At 49.5% G+C, this 25,897-nt stretch overlaps 1 protein-coding gene across 2 annotated transcripts in view; it reads right to left on the reverse strand.

Moving 5' to 3' along the window:
• AP4M1 (adaptor related protein complex 4 subunit mu 1) overlaps positions 1-25,897 on the reverse strand; it is a 172,214-nt gene that overhangs the window by 60,153 nt on the left and 86,164 nt on the right. For both annotated transcript variants that reach the window (XM_086945990.1, XM_086945991.1), the window contains 2 exons: positions 17,070-17,120; positions 16,768-16,885 (listed from right to left, as the gene is read on the reverse strand). In XM_086945990.1, coding sequence (XP_086802116.1) covers positions 16,768-16,885; positions 17,070-17,120 — 169 coding nt within the window. The remainder of the gene's footprint in view (positions 1-16,767; positions 16,886-17,069; positions 17,121-25,897) is intronic.

Raw genomic sequence — 25,897 nt, forward strand, 5'->3', positions numbered from 1 at the left:
GGTCGGTCTGAATCTTGAAATGAGTGCCAAACAAGTATGGCCTCAGTTTCTTCAGGGCCCACACCACAGCGAAGGCTTCCCTCTCTATAGCTGACCAATTTTTCTCTCTGGGGGTCAGCCGTCTGCTTATAAAAGCAATGGGCTGGTCGTTACCATCGAAATTCAGTTGAGATAGAACAGCTCCCACACCCAACTCAGACGCATCTGTTTGGACAATGAATGGTTTGGAGTAGTCTGGACTCTTGAGGATAGGTGCCGTGCACATGGCCTGTTTTAGGTCATCGAATGCTTTTTGACAGCTCACTGTCCACTGAACCTTTTTTGGCATTTTCTTGCTCGTCAGTTCATTGAGCGGAGTCACAATCGATCCGTAATTTCTGATGAACTTCCGGTAGTAACCAGTCAGGCCCAAGAAAGCTCGAACCTGAGTCTGGGTGGTTGGAGGAGCCCAGTCCCTGATTGACTGTATCTTGTTCTCCAGTGGTTGAACTTGGCCCCCACCGACAAGGTGGCCCAAGTACACAACCTGTGTCTGCCCTATCTGGCACTTGGTTAGCCTTGATAGTGAGACCTGCTGCTTGCAGAGCCTCTAACACTTTCCGCAGGTGGACCAGGTGATCCTCCCAGGTGGAGCTAAAGACAGCAATATCGTCAAGATGCGCCGCACAGAAGTCATCCAGCCCAGTGAGAACGTGATTCACCAACCGTTGGAAGGTGGCAGGTGCATTTTTCAAACCAAAGGGCATCACCACGAACTGATAATGCCCACCAGGGGTAGAAAATGCGGTCTTAGGCTTGGCGTCCTCGGCTAACCTGATTTGCCAATACCCAGCTGTCAGGTCAAACGTACTTAAGTAGTTGGCCGAAGCCAATCTATCGATAAGCTCGTCTGCCCTTGGTATTGGGTGGGCATCAGTCTTAGTGACTGCATTGAGACCCCTGTAGTCTACGCAGAACCTCATCTCTTTCTTACCGCCCGGGGTGTGAGGTTTCGGCACTAGAACTACGGGACTAGCCCAGGGCTATCCGAGGGTTCAATGACTCCCAGCTCCAACATTTTCTGCACTTCACTTTTGATGCAGTCCCTAACGTGATCGGGCTGCCTGTAGATTTTACTCTTGACGGGCAAGCTGTCACCAGTGTCAACCTCATGGGTACACCAATTAGTCTGACTGGGTGTTAGAGAGAACATATGCCGGAAGGATTGAAGAACCTGTTTACAATCCTCCTGTTGATGCTCGGAGAGGCTGCCACAAAAGACAACACCATCTACCGATCCATCGTCAGGATTCTGAGTGAGCAGGTCGGGGAGAGGGTCACTCTCCTCCTCCTGTCCCTCATCTATGGCCATGAGCAAACTCATGTCCTTCCTGTCGACCTATGCTTTGAGCCTGTTGACATGGAGCACCCTGTGGGGGGCTCCGGGGAGTTCCAAGGTCTACCAGGTAGGTGACCTCTCCCTTTTTTCCAGGATGGTGTAGGGCCCGGACCATTTGTCCTTGAGTGCTGCTGGGGCCACTGGCTCCAACACCCACATCTTCTGTCCGGGCTGGTAAACAGTCAAGACAGCCTTTTGGTCATGCCAAGCTTTCTGGAGTTCTTGGCTGGCCTTAAGGTTTTCGGATGCCTTCTCCATGTATTCAGCCATCCGCGAGCGGAGACCAAGCACATAGTCCACTATGCTGGTTGCAGGCTTTTTGAGAGGTCTCTCTCATCCTTCCTTCACCAAACATAGGGGTCCTCTTACAGGATGCCCGTACAAAAGCTCAAAAGGGCTGTAGCCAACCCCCTTCTGTGGGACTTCTCTGTAAGCGAATAAAAGGCAGGGAATCAGGACGTCCCATCTACGCCGAAGCTTTTCAGGTAGTCCATGAATCATCCCTTTCAGGGTCCTGTTGAATCGCTCAACAAGCCCATTGCATTGTGGATGATAGGGTGTAGTGAACTTGTAGTTGACACCACATTCCTTCCACATAGCAGTTAAGTAGCTCGACATGAAGTTTGCACCTCTGTCGGAGACGACCTCCTTAGGGAAGCCCACTCTGGAGAATACTCCAAGTAGGGCTCTTGCCACCACAGGGGCTGTAGTGGTCCTAAGGGGAATAGCTTCAGGATACCTGGTGGCATGATCCACTACCACCAGTATAAACTTGTGCCCTGATGCTGTTGGTGGTTCCATGAGACCGACGATGTCAATCCCCACCCGTTCAAAGGGCACCCCCACCACAGGCATTGGTATAAGGGGGGCCTTTGTAGCGCCACCTGACTTACCACTGGCTTGGCAGGTGACACAGGAGCGACAAAACTCCTTGGTATCTTCATGTGAGGCCAGTGAAAGTGCGAGACAAGCCTGTCTCACGTCTTCGTCTGGCCTAAGTGTCCTGCTAAGGGAATCTCGTGGGCTAAGGTAAGAAGGAAACCACGCTGAGACAAGGGGATAACCAGCCTCCTGGTCATGCCAGGCTTGGGGTCTCTTGCCTCAGTGTACAGGAGTCCATCTTCCCAGTATACCTTGTGGGTACCTGTGGCGTTCCCAGCAGCCTCAGCAGCAGCCTGCTGTCTGAGGGGTTCAAGGGAAGGGCAGTCTAACTGGTCCTTTCCCAGGTCCTCTCGTGTGGGTCCCCCTGAGCCCAGAAACTCAACTTGATCAAGTTCGAGCTCTTTAGGTTCAGTTTCCCGCAATTCCTGGAGGTCAGCCTCCTCTGAGACCTGATCCTCGACCTGGGGCAAGGGGGAAGGCGAGGCCTTAACCCGACTGCTTTTCTTCTTGGGAGGTGTCTGGTCCGTTGTTCCAGGATCCAGCACCTGTTCAGTGGGGCATCTTCTGACCTGTGACCTAGTCACAGCAAGCACATGTGCTGGCAAGCCTAACATTTCCATGTGAGTCCGGTGCTCCACTTCTGTACATTGCGATGACTCCAAATCATTGCCCAACAAACAATCCACCGGGAGGTCTGAACTAACAACAACCTTTTTCTGGCCATTTACCCCTCCCCAGGAGAAAGCAACAATCGCCAAACTATGACTGGTAGTGACGTTGCTGGCATTGGTCACCAGGAAATCTGTACCTGGCATGATCTGTCCAGGGTCCACAAAGTTAGGCGTCACCGTGGTGACGCTGGCACCCGTGTCCCTATAGGCCTGAGCCATTCTTCCATTAATTAAAGGCGTCTGTCGGTATTTGCCCAAAGTATTGGGACTGACATCAGGGGATATATCCACATCCCCCGTACAGACAAGGACAGCCTGAGTGAGCGTACCAACTAAGTTGTCACACCCCTCAGAACCCAAGGTTAACCCAACTAGTCCCTTGGGAGGCGCACTACTACTGCTGGCTGTACTAGGGGGCACAGGTGCCTTAGGGGCTGCAGTAGCAGGAGTCTGCCCTCCTTTCTTGGTGCACTCACTAAACCAGTGAGTTTAACTTTTACAGTATTGGCACCACCTTTTCGATTGGCCTTCTTGATTCTTCTTTTTCTGGGAAGCCTGACCCCCCCCCCCCTCTTTGGGTTGTTGGGGACCTGTCGAAGACTTCTGGTCAGTTTGTTCCCCTTTCGAATCTTTACCCTTCTGGTCTGCTTTCTTCTGACCACCCTGGTTCTGGCCCTGGTTTTGCTTAACCCTTGTTCTGACCCATCTGTCTGCCTTCTTTCCCAATTCTTGGGGAGAGGTCAGATCCGAGTCGACAAGGTGCTGATGCAACAACTGGTTCTGACAATTGTTTAAAATCTGTTCTCGCATGATCAAATTATACAATCCTGTGTAATCAGTAACCTTACTGCCCAGCAACCAGCCCTCCAAAGCCTTAGTGGCACAATCAACGAAATCAGACCAGTCCTGAGACTGAGTTTTCTGGGTATCCCTGAACAGCAACCTGTACTGCTCAGTGGTTAGGCCGAACCCATCAATCAGTGTGTTCTTCAGGACCTGGTAATTGTTAGCATCCTCGACTCTTGTAGTGAGGAGCTTATCTCTACCTTTACCTTCAAAGGAGAGCCACAAGATAGCTGCCCACTGACTCTGGGGGACACACTGTACAGTGCAGGCCCGCTCCAAAGCAGTAATCCATTTGTGGATGTCGTCCCCTTGCTTGAAGGGGGGCACTATCTTATTCAGGTGCTTAGTGTCTAAACTCCTGGGTTCCCATGGGGGAATGCTGCCACCAGTGGGAATTGTCCCACTCAATTCTTGCTCTCTAGCAAAGGCGAGTCTTTCTTTGGCTAGGGCCAGTTCTTCCCTTTCGATCCGCAGATTGACTTCCCGCTCCTTCGCTTCGTACACTCTCCTCTGAGGGGATGTCATCCCTCTTCGAGCAGAGCCTCGAGAGCCATTGGTTCGAGCGGATCTGTTAGAGCCTCTCGACAGAGACCTAACTCGTCCACTCCCAATGTTAAGCTGGCCTGAGAGGGGCCCCAGGGGTCTCCTAGTACCATTCTCGTGCCGGTTTAAGTTGTCCCTAGTTAGCTGGCTAACCACTACTGGACCTTTGTCTGCCTCGTCCCCAGATGTCTCTAGATCCTCATCCTCTTCTTCACCTTCTGCGGAGAGATGGATAAGGTCAGGGTCACCTCGGGTTCCCTCGAGGGGGGGCATACTCTCTTCTGGATGAGAAGGGTCGGTGTTACCTGCCCTCCTAGCATCATAAGTCTCCAAGAGACCAATCAGAAACGGAGTTGTAGGGTTTGAACCCTGTTTTAACTTCCGAGATGTACAGAGCTGTCGCATCTCTTGGAAGCTAAGTGCAGCATATCTGGACGTGACCTGTGGAGGGTCGACTGACACAAGGGGAGACTCAGAGTTTCCTCCTTTGTCGGACATGCTGCTTCTAGTGTGGTGTAAGTGATGCACCTACCTACACTATATGTTTACCTACTGATCTCTTGCTAAGAGTTGTAGCCAAGGTGTGCTAAGCCTTGAGGAGCTACAACAGCTGGTTCAGTAGAACTCAGAGTATTCTAAGCTAAGTTATATGTACCTGGAGTACTTATGCGATCTTTCACAAGATATTCTTAGGATGCGCGTGGTAAAACAACAGCAAGCTCAAATCCCAACCGCTGCTCACCAATGTGAGAAGTTGGCCCGATATGCAGCGTTCGCTATTCTAGCGACCACTATGCATCGGTCCAAACGACCCTTATGATGATTGGTTGTAAGTCAACCTTAGACCAGCTATCCTAGTAGCGTGGATACGAGCAGTCTTTGGGCTAAACTCTAGAGGGCGTGTTAAGCCAGCTGTTATACCATTACATACCCCGTGAATACCAAGTGAAAGGACACCACACAAGTGTTATGAAAATAAACAGTATATTTATTAGAATCACAACAGCCCTGTACTCTTTGTGAGGACAGGGTACTAAGCACAGAACAAAACTCTTAGGAAAATACTTCAAGTGCACAATTAAAACAAGTGCCCGAGGGCACGGAAGTTCTAGCGGTCTCGGGCGGACCCGATAAGGCAAGTCGGAAGCGAGGGACTCGGGACCCTTAAGTAAGGAGGCTATGCAGGCACCGTAATGCCGGAGTTACCTAGCCACGAGGGCTGCGGCTGCACAAGTCTTACAGGCGTCGGGGATCTTCGCTGACGAGCCAGGATCCGGAAGAAAAGGAGTTGCTGGCTGGCGACCAGTGATGAATAGTTCGTAGAGATCCAAGCCTGGATCAGAGATCGATGATACCTGAAAGCAGAGGGGACCAAGTTCGTACTACTAGCCAGTAGTCAGAGGGTACCAGGAAGGCACCGGATGGCCGTCACCTCGACTAGGTGAGTGGGCGACGCTAGGCTCTGCAGTCTCTCGGACCAGGAGGTGTTGTCGGCGACCAGGATGGAGGTGCGAGCTGTCCCACGAAGGTTGATGCTGTCGGCGTCGCTGGGCCCAGGATTGGGGCAACAAGCCTTGGCAGATTTCAGGGCCACCTGGTGGGCTAAAAATGGCGTCTTGAGTGGACCAGGAGGGTCCGGGGTGCTCCTCTCGTAAAAAGGAGCAGAAGGCTAGTCTGGAGCAACCAGACTAGCAACGTTGGTTGTCGTTCGTCGTCAAAAGGGTCACAAGCCAGCGGCTAGTGATCGGACAACGTGCTGAGCAGCGGCAGAAGGGCCCCACGCAGATCGTGGAGATGCTGGGAGACTGCACTTCGATGCTGGAGCTGCTCAGGGTCGGGGCTTCTCGGACCCCAGAGCACTCACCAGAGAATTCCTTCGGTGGTCTTGCTGATTTAAGAAAGCGTGCAGGTTCTGATGATGGCCGGTCCCTCGAGGTCTCGTCGCACCCACAGATCTCAGCTGAGCTGACGATGTGGGTAGAGGTCAGAGGTGCCAGGGAAGCCGGTTCTCGTCGAGCTGGGTCGTCGGATTCCTGAGGAAGGACTTGCAGCAAACCGCAGAGTTCTTAGATGGTGCCCGCTGGTGCAGGGTGACTACTCCTTAGCCACAAGGGAGAAATCTTGAGCAGAGTCTCGAAGTCTTTTCGTAGAAAGTATTCTTGATTCAAAGATGATCTAATTTGGAAGGGTCCCCGCTCCGGCCTTTATCCTAAAGAAAGGGGTGGGTACATGACTAGGTCCTGCCCTAGGGGTGGGACTAGGAAGGGGGGTAGTTACACCCCTCTCCCCTGCCGGACTTTCCCCAGGTCAGGGGCTGCGCGCCCCTGGAACTGGTTCTGACCGGCAGATGCGTAGTGAGCACCGGGGTGCCACTCCGCAGTCACCTTCCTGCAAAGCCCTACCTACCCAGAATACACAAAACCCTGTCTGGGACGGTGCGAACACCGCCCCTGACAGGAAACCCTTTGTCCAAGCTCTCCTCGCTGGAAGGACTCCCAGCAGCAGGAGGTCAGACTCGTGTCTGTGGTGGCAGCGTCCATTTTGCGGAGCTGAGGCTTCGGCTAACTTTAACCGGGGTTCACAGTTACGTACATGTCGTGTCCCTCTAGAAGGGCGGAATGCTAACCTCGTCGCCAGAATTGGTGAGGGGGCAGCATCCCGATTCGTATGACACCTTACTCGACATGTCTTGATAACGCTATACCGAAGTTACCGATATGATACGCGTTATCATGGAACAGCCATTGGGTCTTGGTTCCGCAAGCTGCAACCGGGCTCGGCTCGTGCCAGAGCCCAATTCACACGATTCCACGCACTCTGCCTTCAGGATTGTCAAGGCCTGCCATAGGAGTGACTGATAGGAACTCGGGTGTCCATTTTGAGTTTAGATATAGGGATACTATACCTACAGCAACGGGCGAGTACGCCACGTTGCCCCAGCTGTCGTGCAGCCAGTTGTGTCAGATTTAGATGGCCAGCCAGGGGTGGCATAATACATGCTTCAGCCCCTGGTAGGCCCTGGGTTCACCGATGCCCTGAGTTACAGGGTCTGACAGGGTGGCCCAGTTCCAATTGGGTAATGCACCTAAGGTACACGCATCAATTTAGTGAGAGAACAGCTAGGCTGTGGGTCTGATTAGCAGGCCCACAGCCCGAGAAAGTCGTAAACCAGTGAAACAAAAGCAAAAAGTCCAGGTGATCATAGGATTGCAGACCCTACTCTCCTACACTCCCTACCACCGATAACATCCACACCCTCCTCTACCAGGGCCAAACAGCAGCCTCATCCTCGTAGATCTCTCAGCTGCCTTTGACACTGTCTTCCACTGCACACTAACCACCAGGCTCCACAACACCAGCATCCACGGAAGGGCCCTTGACTGGATATGCTGATTTCTCACCAGCAGAACGCAGCGAGTCAGACCACCGCCCTACCTTTTAGAACCAACAGAGACCATATTTGGCATATCCTAGGGATCCTCACTCAGCCCCACCCTCTCCAATATCTACTTGCCCCCCCCTAGCAACCATCGTCCGAAACCATGGGCTCAACATCTTCTCCTACGCCGACACCCAGCTCATTCTCTTCCTCAGCAAAGAACTCAACATCACCAGGCACAACTTCCAAGAAGGGATGAAAGATGTGTCCACCTTGATAAAGAGCTGTCTGAAACTCAACTCCAAGAAAACAGAAGTCCTCATCCTTCGCTCCACCCCCTTCGCATGGGATGACAACTGGTTGCCCCGGCCCTGGGATACTCCAAAGGACAACACATGAAACCTCAGCACCATACTAGACTCATCGCTCACGATGAACCACCAGATCAACACCGTATCCTCAGCCTGTTTCAACACCCTCTGCATACTCCGAAAAACGTACAAATGGATCCCATCCGAGTCCAGAAAAAAGGTCAGGCACGCCCTCATCAGTAGCAAACTTTACAACGGCAACGCTCTCTACGCCGGAATCAACAAGAAACTACTTCGCAAACTCCAGAATGTTGCAGCCAGACTGAGCCAATGCAACAACACCCAACACCTCTGCGATCTCCACTGGCTCCCCATCAAAAAAAGAATAACCGACAAGCTCCTCACTCATGCATACGAGGCCCTCCACAACATTGGACTAGCATACCTGAACAACTGCCTCACCTTCCACGCACCCAAAAGACACCGCCGATCAGCTGACCTCTCTCTCTAGCCACCAGTCCACGCATCTACAAGACCAGAACGGGAGGAAAGTCCTTCCAGCTTGCAGCCAAAGCCTAGAATGACCCCCATTCCACCTCTGGCAAGTACCTACACTGCTCCAGTTTAGGAAGGACCTCAAGACCTGCCTCTTCGGATTAATACAGCACTCAAAGGAGCTGCCCCCCGTGCCTTGAGACTCTCGCGGGTGAGTAACTGTGCTTTACCAACCCTGATCGATTGAGATATTAATTTAAGAAGTTCAGAGAAATAGCAATAATTCAAGAGTTCAGTTTGCGGCAGATGTACCACCAATACAGTGACCGCTGCGCTTACTGGAAAGAAAGGTATTGAGTTAGAGGGCAGGAGACTGCCAACACATTTACCGTCGCAGTTTAATGGGAAACCCACTCAGTCAGGGAGTTCCAGTTCACCAAGGCCACAGGTAGTTCTTCACTGGTAGGATGAAGGACTTGGAGTGCCCAGGGTTTGGGTACAGCAGGCAGTTGTTTCAGGTCATTTGGATCAGAAGTACCGCAGGTCGTAGGCGGTTGTCTTGGTTGTCACCAGCAGCGGTCCACTACTGCAGAGGTTTATATGGCAGGCCGTCGCGGTTGGGACGGTCGTGGTCAAGTTGCTGTTTTGGGTGCAATCGACGCCACCAGCAAGAGGGTGCAGGCTCACAGGAGCAGGGCTGTTTCCAGCATTGGTCGCAGGTGCTGTGAGGAGCCCTCGGGCTGGTAGATTAACTGAAGGGTCGGTCACCAGTGTGGAGGCCAACAAACCTTTGTTGCAACTGGAAGGTTGTTGGAGAGTCTCATCATCAGGGTACGTGCCGGACCTTACACCTTGGCAGTTTCTTTACCAGCATTGTGCCAGGGACTAGAGCCTTTAGCGAAGACTGGAGGGGCTCCGAGTTTCTTGGAGGCCTCGTAGGGTCCAGGAGACAGCAGGTCGCAATCGCTGAGTCCATCAGCTGCTGGCAGGGTTTGTGCCGGTTTCTTCCTGCAGCAGGGTCCGTTATTGGTCTAGCAGCACGTCTTCTTTGGTTTTTTCTTCTCCTCCGTCGTTTCGGAGAATTAGGGTTCAGGGGTGCCCCTAAATACTAGTTTTAAGGGTGTTACAGGGGTCGAAAGGTATTAGCCAATGGGCTACTTACCTTTAGGGTGTCTACACCCTTTTGATGTCCAATCCCTCTGGGGAGCGTGCATACCCCTAACCCCATTGGCGCAAATCCTCCAAGATATATGGAGGATTTTCAAAGGAGGGGGTCAATTCAGCTCAGGACACCTTAGGGGTGGTTCTGGCTGAGAGGAGATACACCTCTCCTGCTTACTAATCCTCCCACTGACCTTGCCACCAAAAGATGGGCTTGGTCATAGGGGCAGGCATCTCCACTAGCTAGAGAGGCCCTGGTCAGCATAACACAGGTGCAGAAAGCCTTTGAGACTCACCGCCGTTCTATGCTGTTCGTGCTTGGGGGTAGGTGTGAATCACCTCCACTCTGAGAGCAAAAGGCTTACACCTTCAGGACCTTTGAGGTGCCCTCTAAGTGCATATATCAATTAATCCAACCCTGGCATCAGTATGGGCTTAATCTGAGATGTTTGGTACCAAACATCTTGGAAGCCATCATGGGGCTGTTGAACTCTTATTCACAAGATTCCAGCCCATGTACTCAGTATGGCTTCACTGTGCACTTTTTATGTCTAGGAATGGACTTAGAAACTTTAGGGGCATATCTGTTCATGCAGTTATGCCCTCACATGAGGTATAGTGCCCTGTTGTATATTTATCTTTCCTCTATTTCCATGCTCTACCATAGTTCTTACCTGTGTCACTCATTCCAGAATGTAGATGGCTCTGTCTTCTCCTAGTGTTCTAGGTGGTGACAGTTTGTGCCTGGCCAGCTTGTGTTGAGGTTGCTCTACGCTTTTCTCTTGCAATAAACCTCTTGTGGTACACCTGTGGTCTCCAGCTATTTACTACAATTTTGGCGACGTTTATCTGCTGGCCAGTACCTTTGATGACCTCATCTTGATGCCTGATTCCTTCAAGATTTTGTACCAGAAAGTGAGTTACAGCGGAGCACCCTCGACAAGAAACGAACCTACGGCGTGTTGGTTTCATCAATTTCTCCTTGGTCCGCTTCAATTTCGAAGGAAGACGTCCATCTGGGGAAATTGTGAGTAATTTTTGGGATTGCATCGGGGAGCGGAGCTCGAGCGCAACCAGCGCTGACGTCATTGTTGACTGATCGGCGAGCGAAGCACAAGCGCAATGGTTGCCTAGGAGACGCCTCTGCCTCGCTCTGACAACGCTGTTGTCTGCCGTTACCTGGGAGACGCTGAGAGACGCTTCCTTGCTTTGTTTCCTCTACGCGCACTTCCCTGTGCGTTCCAAGCCTCGTTTGGGTGCAATCCTAGCCTCGTTTTCAGCGGCGGCCATTTCTGACTTCAAGTGTTTGCTTTTCAAGCCTCTACTTCGATCGGCGGCCATTTTAAGTCACTCTAACGCGGATTTAACGCAGATTTCCCTCGTTTCAAAACTAAACTCCTGCCTATTCCTGTCGCAGCGCTCAAAATTCGTTTTGGACATTTTTGAATGAAAAGAGGTATGTTACTATTATAATTTAAACTTAACCAGTTGTGCTATATTTTTGTTTTTCTTCACTTTTGACTCTGCCAACTTGGTAAATATGGCACAACAATTTATAGTTACTTTACCTCCTCAGTTCTTGCCCGAGCCTGGGGTTCCAGACATACCTTGGGAGGACTGGTATATAATGTTTGACAATTACCTGGAAGCGCTGGATGGACAGGAATTTTCAGCCAAAAGGAAAAAGGCTATCCTTTTGAGTACTCTGGGCAAGGAAGGGCAGAGGGTTTTTAGATTCCTACCGATCACACTTGGAGCTAGTGGACAAGACATTGATGAATTTAAAGAAGCGGTTGATCGTTTGGAGATCAGATTCGCAAAGGAGGAGAATCTGATTATGAACAGCTATAAATTCTACACACAACGCCAAAAAGACTCAGAAACAATAGATGATTTCGTGGCTAGACTTAGGGAGCTGTCTATAAAGTGCAAGTTCGGTCCTATGAACGACGAGCTCATAAGAGACCAATTAGTTGTCCAGTGCTCAAGTAAAAAAATCCAAGAGAGGCTATGGGCTGCTAAGAACCCGACCTTGAAAGATGCTATTGATCTGGCCAAAGTAATTGAGGAGTCTAGTAAATGCATGAAGGTTCTGGATTCACACAAACCTTCTCCTCATCAAGAAGTCTCTGTAGTTTCTGACAAAGGTGGTGTTGCGGAGTGTGAACACTGCTCTGGAGACAATGTTGCTGTAGTGAAAAACAGACCCAGACCTTCTGCCAAGAAAACCCCAGTGAGCAAAGTCTGCAAAAGGTGTGGCAGTAGTAGTCACTCTTCCGACGCAAGGTTTTGCTTTGCCTCAAACAAAGAGTGTTTGAAGTGCGGGAGAGTTAGACACTTCTCCAAAATGTGCAAGGCCAAAGCCAGACAGAGAGTGAATATTGTTGACGACTACGTTGATGATTCTGGAGTTGAGCCCGATAGACTCCTGGTCATTGACGATGTGGATGTCATCTGTGATGATCCAAGACAAACCAGACCCAAAGCCATTTTCAAGATTGACTCCCACGAGGTGTTGTTGATGGTTGACACTGGTTCTCGTCATACCATTATACCTAAGTCTACCTTTGATGCCTTTTGGGAGGGGGTGAATTTACATCCCAGTGATATTTCCCCTAAGGGTTTCAACGGCCAGAAAATTGAAATCCTTGGTTTCTTTGAATCTGAGATTACCTTTGAGAAGAGGTCTATCTTTGGGAAGGTTTATGTTTCTATTGATGGCCCTCCCATCTTAGGGTGGGTACATCAATATGACCTCTACATTGTTATCAATCCTTGGGCAAAGAATCAAATAATGGTGGTAGATGATGACTCTATTGAGTTTATTCTTTCTGAATTTGGGTCTGTCTTCAGGGAGGAGTTGGGTGAGCTTCGGGGGTATGCCCATCTTATAAAACTGAAGAAAGATAGTTTGCCTGTGCAACATCGTGTAAGGAGGATTCACATTTCTATCCGCAATGAGGTGAAACTCCTAATTGAAGAGATGCTCCAATCCGGGGTAATTGAACCCACAGAAGCATCAGCATGGGTTTCGCCCGTCGTGATTTCTAAAAAATCAGACGGAAAATTGAGATTCTGTGTGGACCTCAGGTCCCTAAACAAGTGTGTCGTTGCTGACACCTTTCCCTTACCCAACATTACGGAGATGGTCTCCACTCTTCAGGGGGCGAGATACTTTTCCAAACTCTACCTGAAGAGTGCCTACCATCAGGTTAAGCTCCATGAATCCTCGAAGCATCTTACGGCCTTTATCACCCCGGAGGGGATTTTCCAATTTACTCGTCTCCCCTTTGGGTTGATTTCGGCAGCGAGTGTCTTCCAAAGGTTGGTCAGCGAAATTTTCAAGGGGCTCAAAAACGTGGTGTTTTTTCAAGATGACATCTTGGTCTTTGGTGACTCCGTGGCAGATCATAACCTCGTTCTTAGGAATGTCTTACACAGAATCTGGGACACTGGCCTTACATTACGTAAGGAGAAGTGTTCTTTTCTTGTGGAGAACATTGAGTACTTGGGACATGAAATCTCAGTCAATGGAGTCAGACCAAAGAAGAATCTTCTTGATGCAATACGCCTAGCTCCTTGCCCGTCTGACAAGGACCAGTTGCGGTCATTCATGGGCTTAATCGAATACTACTCCAAGTTTGTGGAGAAATTCTCAGAGAAGACCTTGCCTTTGAGGGCTTTGTTGAACATGCCCCCTGCCTTAGGGCTGCAAGGTCTGCTGTAGACTTACTTATGCCTCTGTGCCAGGTCAGCTTTTCACCTTTATCTTTACCTTAACACACAGGCTCCACTGGCAGTATGCTTGTGTTTGATGAGGGGTCTCTTAGGGTGGCACAATACATGCTCCAGCCCTTAGGCACCTTCTCTGTTCACAATGCCCTTGGTATCTTTTACAAGAGACTTGTATGTGGGCCAGAGGTGTGCCAGTTGTGGAAACAAAGGTATGGTTTTGTGAAAGAACATAGGCACTGGGAACCTGGTTAACAGGAACATTAGGTTAAAGAAAAAGCGTGGGGTAACCATGCCAAAAGGAGTACTTTTCTACACTTCATATTCACGTTGGACTGTCCATCACACTCCTGAAGTTCTTTGCCTCACCTAACCCCTCGAAAGAGGAGACTGTCTATTGGCTGGACCCCAAAATAGCCTTGAGATTTTACATTGATTGCACCAAAGACTATCGCAGTAACAATCAGTTTTTTGTAGGGTTCTCTGGGACGAAAAAAGTCACGGCAGTGCAGAAAAGGACCTTATTCAGTTGAATAGGCTTCTGCATTTAGATCCACTACACAATAGCCGATTAACAGCTCTCTGAGACATTGAGGGCTCACTCCACCAGAGCCGAGGCATTTTGGTCGGAGTCATTCCACAGACCTACCACCAGAGGAAGCAAAGCTTTGTTATCTATTCTAAAGGTGAATAATCTGCAATTAGAATTGTCCACCAGAAGAAAGTTACTTACCTTCTGTAATATTCTCAGTGGTTGAAAATCTAACTGCCTATTCCTCACTGCCTCCTAGTTTTCTGAAATGGACACTTTCTTCAAAAAAATTCCTAGTTGAGCACCTTGTGTTTTTTGACTCTCAAATAGACGTATGCTTGCTTGGATGGCGGAACTGAGTCAATGTGGAGCTGCACAATGCCATCTACTAGCGTGCTTGGGCTATGTTTGAAAAATCTTTCAGATCAAGTCTGGCGCCTAGGAATATTCAACAAGCATTTACAATGCAATGGTCTTGTCTTTGTTAAAGTTAGAGCTATTGGCATTGCTCATGACATTATTTTTGTTTTTAAAACATATTAAAAAAATCGCATTGTCATTTACAATGCCAATAGCTTAATCTCTGGCAAATGCGAGACCTATTGCATTTGCACCCACACCCACACACAGAGCGGGGAACAGCACTGGGAGAGTAAAAGCGGCACAGCAGGCACCAAAGCTAAAAACCACAGTAATAAGTCTAAAAAAGCAGCGACCTCAGAGGGGTGGTCTGGATGGGTATAGACTGTTGTAGGAGCGGTGAGATGGTGTGGAGAACAGCACAGGGAGATTAAGAGAGACACAGCGGGTGCCAAAGCTGAATAAGCACTGACATGAACAAGCAGCAACCTTGCAGGGATTATGGGGAGGCATGTACTGTTGTGGGAGGGGTCAGTGGTGTGGGGAACAGCAGTGGGAGATTAAGAAATTAAGTGATGCGCCTAGCTTAAAAAAAAGAGGCCATAGAAGTTTCATGGCAGGAACATGAGCCGAGCCAGGGCAACCAAAAAAAGAGTGTCCCTATGATTTGAGAGTCTGGAAAAAAAGAGGGAACTTGACCATCAGTTTGCTTGTCTGTGCAACCTAATTGGAAACAGGTTGGCGGAAAAAACTGACCCGATAACTGCTAATACTTTATGACTGGAGGATTTATTTGGACTACCCTGGTGTAGAGTTATAAATATGTTATGGATAAATGGGGATTTGGCATTTTGAATTTTGGGTGTGGGGGGCTATTTAAAAAGAGTGCTTTGGGCCCAGTGAGTGGAATAGTACTGTAGTCCAAATCGAATCTATGCTGGATGGAAGTGGACAGTGTGGCGAATGTTGATTTGTGGACACAGGAGAAACGTGTGGTTGATGAGCAGCCAAAATAAGTGGAGTATTTTTACCATAAAATATGGATGTAGCATGTTTAGAGTGAAGAAAGGGAGTAAGAGAAGGAAATGATCTCAGCACGTGTTGAAAAAGTCAGTATACATGGAGCTCCGCAACATATGTAAATTTGAAAAATTGTACATTTCGAGGGATGATGATCAACTAGGGACCAAAAGCAAGATTGTGTAGTCTGATGGTACCAATCCTGAAGACAATTGTTCGTTATCTGGTTTGCACTTGTTTATAGGTGATGGAATAAGGACCATAAAGTGTGGATGTAGGATGGAGAGTCCCAAGCAAAACCTATTGATATCCTGCTTCAGCATTCAGAACAAAATGTACCTCAGCACATCAAACAAAGCCGGCAGCGGCGGAATGTGTGCAGTGCTCATAATGAAGATTGAAGGATATCCTACATGCCTTTCCTCTGGCATGGATCCCATCGATACCCATCGTACACATGCAGCTACCCTCTGACATTAGCAAATCCGCAATTGTCTCTTCATTCATAATTATTGTCAGAAAGCAAACCAAAGCTTGTTTACTGTTACACATAGAGATCCATTTTGTGATGTAGAGAATCTTGATTATAGTATTCTGGTAACAAAAAGTCCCTGCAGCTGTCTCATTCACCATTGTATCTAAAGCACACATAGTCACATGTGAGTGCTTGGTGTGCTGTTTTCAGCTTGACCTATAACTCTATTCCTCTTTTTCTTTCTCTATTTCAATTGTTTTTCTCTTCCTTTCCTTCATTCTTCCTTTCGTTTATTTATCCCTCACCTTGCTTTTTCTGTCTCCTTCCTCTCATCCTTTTTCTCCCTCTCCTTGCTTTTGATTTCTACCTTGCCTTCGTAGTACAATGTTTATTTCTGTATTTCATCCTTCGTTTTAAAAGTGACTTGTTTCTTAAAGCAGTCTATTCATGCATTAATTTGTGTCATTACTGTCTGATTTACAGTGTGATGGTCACTGTCGAGATATGTTTACTTATAGATTACAATTAAGTTTACATTTGCCTCGCGAAATATATCATTGCTAATGATCCTTCGTGCCCTATCAGAACGAGCAGTGTCAGATGTAGTTCTCGCTACAGAAAAAGTTGGCGACCCCTGACCTAGGGACCCTGAGCGTGAACAGTAATTCAATCTACTATGAAAACGAATGAAGGACTACACGGCAGTGAACTCGAAACCACCTGGACTAAAAGACAAATGCCACGTCCATCCCCGTATGAAACATTTGCTATTCTCGTAAAGCCGAATTTTGCTGGATTCAGTCTGAAAAAAGGCACATAATTTTCATTCATTTTTGGAAATATACACCTCCACTTAGTGCCTGCTAATCCACGTGTGCCTACAGAATACATTTTTGTACACATTACGAAACTGTTTGGTTTTTACAAAATGTAGCTTGGCTTTTGCTTTAGACAAAGTCTTCCAGGGTCTATAGTTTGTTACCTTAAAGAGTGCAAAGAGCTGGGAGCCACCTCTCATCCTAGGAATTGACCACAGCACAGACTTGTGGTTTTGCTGGAACTCAGCTGACTGGTCTGGACTGCTCAATTCCTGTGATACGCTGAGGAGGGAGAGAAAGGTACATGAGATTCCAAGGTTAACACTCAGTTGCCCCCTCTCAAGTCGCAGCAGGACAGTTGTGCTGCTCAACTGGCTCTACCTGTCTACTAAATCCAAGCCAGATTCCCTCATTTGTTGGCATTTGACTAAAGTAGCCTTTCTTCTGCATCTAAAGCGTCACGTACCTTATGACTCCCTTTGGCACTGGAAGATGGCACTGCACGTTGATTGCTTGACTGAAAAAGAAATTGGAGATGTATCACAAAGCAAATCTGATATTAGTTTGGAGGACATCTGCAAGATAAGGTGATGGAGAAAATGTATGAGGACCTTTCTTGGAGACTGTCATAGGTTATTTGGCGGTTATTGATAGGAACTGTGGTTTACTAGTGCCACAAGGCCATCAATACTACTCCCATTACTAGTGGATATAAAAGTTCTCCATCATATTCAAAACCATTATAATATCCCCACTCACAGATAGGATTCAGGAATACTTTTCAACAGAGCAAAAATGATCTTGAACTTTAACAAAGAGTGTATTTTATATTTTAACAAACGTTACAAAAAATAAAGTCAGTTTAAAAATACATGGACTCAAAATAGGAGTGAAAAAGCAAACAGAAACTGTCCATTTAGGCATAGAAACTTTGGTAAAGGAAAAACTGCACTGTGACTTTAAATCAGTCAAGAGCTACCACTATCTGAGAGACAGTTAATCCCTCAGCCCTTTTTTCACTGTGGTAAATATCTTAAACCCCTTCCTCTAGGTTTTTTAGTTTCTGAAAGAGAAACGTTAGTCATAGATTCCTTACCTTAGAATATCCCAAGGCGTCAGACTGGATCCTGAAAGTTTCGCTAGCAGTACCTCTGCACGTGGCGTTGAGCAGCTCCACGTCAGTCGCTGACGTCGTACATGCCGAGATGACATCACTGAGACTACTTAGGCACCACCCATGCGCGCTGACGTCAGTTATTTTTTTTTCCGCTTTAGTAAGAGCAGATCCGGTTAGAGCACGTACCCCGGCCACTTTTTGACTATCTTTTTTGGGACTTTTGTCTCTTGTTGATCTTCTCTGGTGCAATTAGGGATGCCTGGTTTTAAGTCCTGTGGGGCCTCCCGTCGCAATATGTAACTGGCGGACCACCACCACGTCTGTCTCTACTGCCTGGAGCGCAACCACAACTCCCGGTCCTGTCTGGACTGGCCTTGAGGGAGCAGCGCCGGAAGTTGCTTGAAGTGCGGCACTCATCCCAGCGCCATTCGCGGTCCAGTGGCCTTTCTATGGAACGCTCGCGGGGCCACCCTCACCGCTCCTGCCCCTCTGATTCGGGGAAGAGACAACACAAAAAGAAGTCAAAGAAGCTCTGTCGCTCTCCGCCCCCCCCCCCCCCGCCCCCCTGGATGCGGAGGCGAGGTATAGGGGTTCTGCCTGGGAGACCCGCCCCTGCGGCTCCTCTGGAGCCTGGGAGTCCCGCAGCCTACACGCTTTACCCGGGTCAGTCGGCGACTCCTACACAGGTGCAAGAGTGTCTTGCTGCCTTGGACCGCCTGTTTAGGCCGCAGGCTCCCACCGGTGCTCCTTTGGGCCCGGCCGTCCCATGTCAGGATCCTGCTGGACCGTCCACTCTACCGTTGGCTCCGGCCCAAGCGCCGCAGGATCCGGCGCCGTTGGCTCTGGCCACAGCGCCAAGAGGTCCCACAATGCCGGCTCCGGCCCAACTGCCAGCCTCGGCTCCGCCTGCGGCGCCGCAGTGGAAGCCATTGGTTCCACCTCCGTCCCGGTTCCCAGACGGTTTTGTCCATGCTTGGGATCCGAATTGGGACACGCGCCGGTTCGGCCACGGCTGGCGCCGTTCCCGATGCCGTTTGTTCCTTCCCTGGTCCCTACCCCGCCGCCGCGGTCTGCGCTGCACATGGCGGAGGTTGAGGATGACTGGGAGGGGTCCAAGGACTCTCTTGCTCGTCAGCGTGACTCTGAGCAGGATTGGGCGGACGACTTGGAGGTCTCCTCTGACCCGTCCACTATGGAGGAAGGTGCCTCACACGGTGGTGCTCCGTCGGCCAGCTGATGTCCTTAACCTTGATCTCCCTACGGTGGACCTAAAGACTAATCTCCTCACTGAAGTGCTCCAGTTGGCGTTCACGTCACTGCTGCCATTTAATGATGCCCTCACTGACGTCTTGTTGGGGACTTGGTCGCGGCCGTCCACAGGGGCCCCTGTGGATAAGAACGTCACCAGGCGGCATCGCCCGGCGCCAGGTGATCCTGCCTTTCTGACCGCCATCCTACTCCCAAGAGCCTGGTCATTCAAGCGCTGATGTCCCAGAGTGCCTTTCCCATGGTTCCGCCGGATAAGGACTCTAAGAAGCTGGAGCCGTTCGGCTAGCGGTTGTTCTCCTCGGCCAGCTCGGGCTGCGATCCGTGAACACTGCATGTCTATTGGGCCACTATTCCCACGTGGTGTGGGATACCGTTGCTCAGGTGTTGCCTCCGTGTCCTGAAGAGGTCCAGGCTGTGCTGTCCCAAGCTGGGGCCGAGGGTAAGGACGCAGCTAAATTTGCCATTCGTTGTTGCTTAGACACGGCGGACTCCCTCAGTAGGGCGATTTCCACGACTGTGGCGCTTCGACGCCACGCCTGGTAGAGATCTCCCGGGTTCTCCCCGGACGTCCAGAGCTCGCTCATGGACATGCCCTTTGATGGCACTCGCCTGTTTGGTGATGAGGCCGACCATGCACTGGAGCGTTTTAAGGACTCTAGCTACAGCCAATTCCTTGGGCCTTCCCGCCACGTGCCCGGCCATGTCTACTTTTCACTCCTTTCGTGGCCAGGGAAGGGGCGCCCTTGCCCGCTCGTTCAGTGAAAAGGCTGCGCAGAACCAAACTCAGCATGGCCGTGGGCTCCTGGACCTAATGGCCTCCTGCATCCTGCTAGTTCAACATGCCAGATGGCATATGCAGGCTCTGCAGTGGGACCTAAAGTTCCAGTGGGCACAGCATCAGGGCAACCTGTCCAATCACGTCCAGATCTCTGAGGGCACTGCACGAAAATTGCAGTGGTGGCTCATGAAATCGCGATTGGGTCAATGGCAGATCCTTCTCCCTTACCCAACCAGAGCACACAGTGGTGACGGATGCGTCCCTCCTGGGATGGGGAGGCCACTTTGGAGAGGTGGAGATCAGAGGCCTCTGGTCTCCGGCGGAGTCCTGACTCCATATCAACCTTTTGGAGCTTTGGGCGATCAGACTTGTACTGAAGGCATTCCTTCCCTCTGTCCGGGGAAGTGTGGGGAAGGTGTTCACGGACAACACCACTGCCATGTGGTATTGCAACAAACAAGGTGGATGGGGTCCTGGACCCTATGTCGGGAGGCTCTGCACCTCTTGACATGGCTGGAACATCAAGGCATTTCCTTGGTGGTTCAACACCTGGCAGGTTCTCTGAACGCCAGGGCGGACAAACTCAGCCGCCGGTGCTTGATGGATCGCAAATGGCGTCTGAACTCGGACGTGGCGCAAGGTCTCTTTCTGCAGTGGGGATAGCCTTGGTTAGATCTATTCGCCACCAAAGAGAACTTGCAATGTCATCAGTTCTACATGTTGGAATTTGCAAGGCGGCACTTGCTTGGCGACACTTTTCGTCACAAATGGAGTTGCAATCTATTGTACGCCTTTCCGCCTATACCTCTTCTGCCCAGAGTACTGAAGAAGATTCGGCGCGACTGGGGCAAAGTCATTCTTGTGGCTCCAGATTGGGCACGAAGATACTGGTATCCCGAGCTACTCACCATGGCGATCCATCACCCGATCCGACTGCCTCTTTAGGAGGATCTTTTGTCGCAGCAGCAGGTGACGGTACTCCACCCGAACCTGTCCAGCCTCCACTTCCATGCTTGGAGATTGAGCGGCGACAGTTGACAGCTTTCGATCTTCCTCCCGAACTCTGAGATGTCATTCTGGCAGCCAAGCGTCCCGTCACTAAGACGGTGTACGCCTGCAGGTGGAACAAGTGTGTGGCATGGTGCACAGCAAAGTCTGTGGATCCCCTTTCTGAAATCCTTTGGTTCCGTCTTTCTTTGGCCCAGCAGGGCTCTGCTCTGGGCACTCTCAAAGGTTATCTTTCGGCATTCTCCACCTTTCTATGGCTTCCAGATCAGCCTTCTCCTTAAGTCCCCAGTTGTTAACCGTCTTCTGAAAGGCATTACGCAAACATTTCCTCCCGTGCCGTTCATCATGCCTCAATGGGACTTAAACCTTGTCTTGACATATCTGATCCCCCTTCGAGCCCCTTCATAACTACGCCTTCTTACTCTCAAGACTGCTTTCCTGGTAGCTATCACCTCTGCCAGAAGAGTGAGTGAGCTCCAGGCCCATTCTTCCAAACCGCCTTTCCTTTCTGTTCATCCCGACAAGGTAGTTCTAAGGACCCGTCCTTTTTTGCCAAAGGTTGTCACGCCCTTTCACATCGGGCAGACCATCACTTTGCCCACCTTCTTTCCACCTCTGCATCCTTCCAAAGAGGAAGAGAGGCTTCACCGTCTGGACTAAAACATGCGCTCTCCTTCTACCTGGGCTGCACAAAACAGTTCCAGGTGGATGACCAGCTCTTTGTTGGCTACATGGGCGCCGACAAAGGTCGGGCCGTGCACAAACGGACCATCTCCCGGTGGGTCGTTCTTTGCATCAAGGCATGTTACTCGTTGGCTAAGAAGGAGCCTCCTGTGGGGCTGCGTAGCCATTCCACCAGGGCAACAGCAGCCACTACTGTCTTGGGACGCGGCGTTCCCTTGCAGGACATTTGTCAGGCAGCTACGCGGGCCTCGCTGCACACTTAAACCAAGCATTACTGCCTTGACAGTCAGGTCCGGAGAGACAGCTTCTTAGGCCGTTCTGTTCTCTGTGACTTTCTGGTGTAATCTTGTTTGCAAACCTACCACCAGGGTTGGTATTGCTGGGGTTCTATTCTAAGGTAAGGAATCTATCACTAACGAGTCTCTTTCAGATGCACAAGTTACTACTCGTGTAACAATATATCTGTAAGAGACATTAGTTAGTGATAGATTCCTTACCGCCTCACCCATCCTCTCCGTTCTGCAAACTGATTACTAGGGTTCTCTTCCAGGGGATACTCATTAAAGTCATAAGCACTGAATTATCTCCGCCCATGAGCGGGGACCCGGAACACATAAACAATATACATATATATGTGTAAATATAACCAAAAGTACATAGTACTAAGTAATTATACACATATACATGTATAATAACCATAATATGCAGCCTAACATTAATACATAGGCTAATGAAACCAAACCTTACACACGTTCTGAAGCATGAAAATATGCTGTATATAAATGCAATAAACAGGCATGAGCCTAAAATGCATTTCATAGTCATGAAAAACTTTTATTTTCATCAAAGAACCTGTTGTAAACAGTTATTAGCCTAAAAAGGCTGCATATGAAAAAAATGTCTGTGTACAGAAAATCAGACTGGCACCCTGCCTTTAAGGCCCCAGAGAATCTGCACACTTTGCCTTTAAGGCCTCCAGGAGAACTCTGTTCCCATCATGCCCCACAGGTGACAGTTAGGTTAGTTCTTTTTTCCGGCTTGTTCTGTGAGGAACCTGGAACTTGAGCTCTGCTCATTTGTAGTATTTTCTGTCAGAACTTGGTTTTTCTTGTCATTTTTTGACAAAATATAGCTTGGTGGTGGTTTGTTATCCTTTTCTGACTAAACTGTTGGTGTTTTTTAGTCAGAATGCCACCTTTATTTTACAAATGCCCTTCCTGTGGGAAGAAGATGTCGAAAACTGACCCACACTCTGTGTGTGTGGTGTGTCTTCCAGCTTCTCATAAGGTGGAAGATTGTTATCACTGCCTCAACCTTTCAAATAGAACTTTAAAAGAAAGGGAGAAAATGAGGTTGCTGGGCCTTCTGGAGAGAGAAAACTGTGGTGAGAAGAGTTCTAAAGGCTTGTTATCATCTGCTAAGCCATCTTCTCAGCCTAAACGTCGAAGATCAGCGTCTCCAGAAGGTAGAACTAAGAAACATCGACTCCATGGAGCGTCACCGTCAGAAAAGGTGCGCTTGACGTCGAGATCCAGATCGCCGTCGACGAGGGTTCCGTCGACGACTTTGCCGGTGAGGCAAGGTTCAGCGTCTCGACAGTTGCCGTCGAAATCCCTTTCGACGTCGAGACAATTGGTGTCGATTGCAGTAAGGACGACGTCAGGAGTGCAACGTTCGACGTCGAAGGATCGTGAGAGGTCGAGAGAAGAGCGACGTCCGACGTCGAAGGATCGTGGGTCGACGTCGAAGGGTAAAGTGTCGACGTCGAGAGTCATCGAAGGATAGACCGAGGTCGAGAGAGAGACGTACGTCGTCGTCGAGGAAAAGGTCGACGTCGAGAGGAAGAATGGCGTCGAAGGATTAGACGTCGAAACCTAAAAAAGAGGTCAAGGTCTCCATCGCGACGTAGGAAGACGTCGAAGCATGCTTCGGGCTCGAAGCATGGAGTGTCTAGGTCTCCCCCACCTGAACATAGGTCGGCGTCGAGACTGTCAAGACCAGCCTCTCGGACCTCAATTAGGTCTTTGTCGAGGGCAGAAATAAGTCCCGAACATATAGTGGAGACTTCCCCGCATGATCAGCGAGACAACAGATCTGCATTGGGGCAAGAGATAGTGCACCAGGACTCTTCTGTGGTGGCTCATTCGGGCTCAACCTCAGGGCAGGTGTCAGATGATAGACAGTTGGTGCCCAGACAACGGACTCCATCCGGTTCATTGGTCTCTGAACACAGTGCAGCTTCCAGAGCTTCCAAGTCTTCAGCAGGGCTGAACATTGTGCAGGTGTCACCTGAAGCTTCACCTGAGCATACAGAGCGGCCTGTTAACTTGTCACCGAGGTGGTTGGAAAGTCTAAGGCATTGGAAGATGCGTCCGATAATGGGGGAAAGAGCTCCGGTCCCTCGGACGTAGCTGCATAGAAAATCACGCTCAAGATCCTTAGTGAGAGAGAAATCACGTTCAAGGGAGCGTAGGAGGCAGCGATCGGCAACTCCTCAGAGAAGACGTAGAACTCCTACTCCATCTTCTACATCGTCTTCTTCAAGATCTTCATATGGAGACTATTCTCCAACTGTATCATCTACTGAACCTTCCAGAGTGTCTCCAGTGGACGATTTAAGCACATTTAATGATGTATTATGTCGTGAAGCGAGTAAATTTAACATCAAAATGGCAGTTCCCCAAGTAGCAACGTCAGTCATCTTCGAAGCCCTGCATCACAAGACGACTGGCAGGCCTCTTCTGCCTTTAGTGCCCAGGTTGATAGAACCAGCAATGAGAACATTCCTAACTCCCGCCACGGTGGGCTCAGGTCCTTCTAGGATTGCGAAGAAGTACAAGGCTCCAGAAGAAGATCCGATGTTTTTGCGGTCTGACCCACCACCAGACTCCCTGATTGTAGTAGCAGTCAGAAAGGCGCATTCTTCAGCATCTACCTCTTCTGCTCCACCTGAAAAGGATAGTAAGAGTATGGATTCCTTGGGGCGAAGAATGTGCAATACCTCAGGGTCGGTCATGCGAGTGGCCAGTGCGGCAGCTCTATTGGGCCGCTATGACCGTCTGCTCTGGGACTCAGTGGCTCGTTTTGCAGATAAACTCCCTAAGGAGGATCAGAAAGACTTCCTGGAAATAGTGGAGGAAGGAGGATTGGTGGCTAACCAGAGCATTAGCGCGGCTGCTGATGCGGCGGACTTGTCAGCTCATGGTTATGCACACGGTGTTTGCGCAAGACGTACTGCTTGGCTTCTCCTTACGGGGCTAAAACCGGAGGCACAGAGGAAAATGGTAAATTTACTGTTTAATGGTTCGACTCTGTTTGGATCTCACGCAGACGACGAGATGTCTAAAATGAAAGTGGAGTTGGACACTCTTAAGGCCGCAGGCCTTGAGAAGAAAAAAGAATTTAAACGTCGGGGTACTTTTCGTCCCTATGACAAGAGATCTTTTCAGCAAAGGAGCCAACAGACAAATTGGTCTTCGCAAAATCAAGGCCAGAATCAACAGAGGTCGCAATTCCAACAGCGACGGCCTGGACGAGGCAGAGGCAATGGAAATTGGCAGCAATCATCTGCTGCCAAGCAGCCTCAGAAACAATGAACGGATGCTTCCTCTACAGCCGTGTCCCACTCTAGTTGGAGGAAGTATTGTGCTTTATCTGGACGAGTGGAAACAGATCACGAAGGACAGATGGGTGCTGGGTGTCATTCAGAGCGGGTACCTTTTGAGATTCAAGAAGCCACCCCCTGTCATGCGTCCTCTAAAGATGGTACAGTGGAATCTGAAGCGCTTACAACAGGAAGCGAACGTCCTTTTGAAGAAGAAGGCCATAGAACCAGTTCCTTTCCAGCAGAGAGGTCAAGGCCTGTACTCTCGCTTCTTTCTCGTAAAGAAAAAAGGTCCAGTTACAGAGTTCAGACCCATTCTGGATTTGAGACGATTGAACAAATTCATTCGGAAGGAAAGGTTTTGAATGCTGGCTCTTCATCAGATCTTCCCTCAATTACACCAGGGGGATTGGACGTGCTCCATCGATCTGAAGGACGCTTATTTTCATATTCCGGTATCCAGAAAACATCGCAAATTTCTCAGGTTTCAAGTAGAGGCTCGTCATTATCAGTACGCAGTGCTCCCTTTTGGCCTGAGATCAGCTCCCAGAACATTTTCAAAATGTATGGCGGTAGTGGCGGCTTGTCTTCGAAAGAGGCGGATTTTCATATACCCGTACTTAGACGATTGGCTTCTGAAGAGTTCATCCCCATCGCTTCTAGAAGAACATCTGTCGATATGTCTCCAACTCATGTACAAGTTGGGTCTGCAAGTCAACTACAAGAAGTCCATAATGAACCCCACCCAGAATATCCACTACTTGGGTGCTCAGTTGGACACAGAAGAAGAAAACGTGTATCCTTCGGAGGAGAGGTGGTCATCCATCAGGGCGA

The sequence above is a fragment of the Lissotriton vulgaris genome, chromosome 12, assembly GCF_964263255.1.
Source record: "Lissotriton vulgaris chromosome 12, aLisVul1.2, whole genome shotgun sequence".
Classification (NCBI taxonomy): Eukaryota; Metazoa; Chordata; class Amphibia; order Caudata; family Salamandridae; genus Lissotriton; species Lissotriton vulgaris.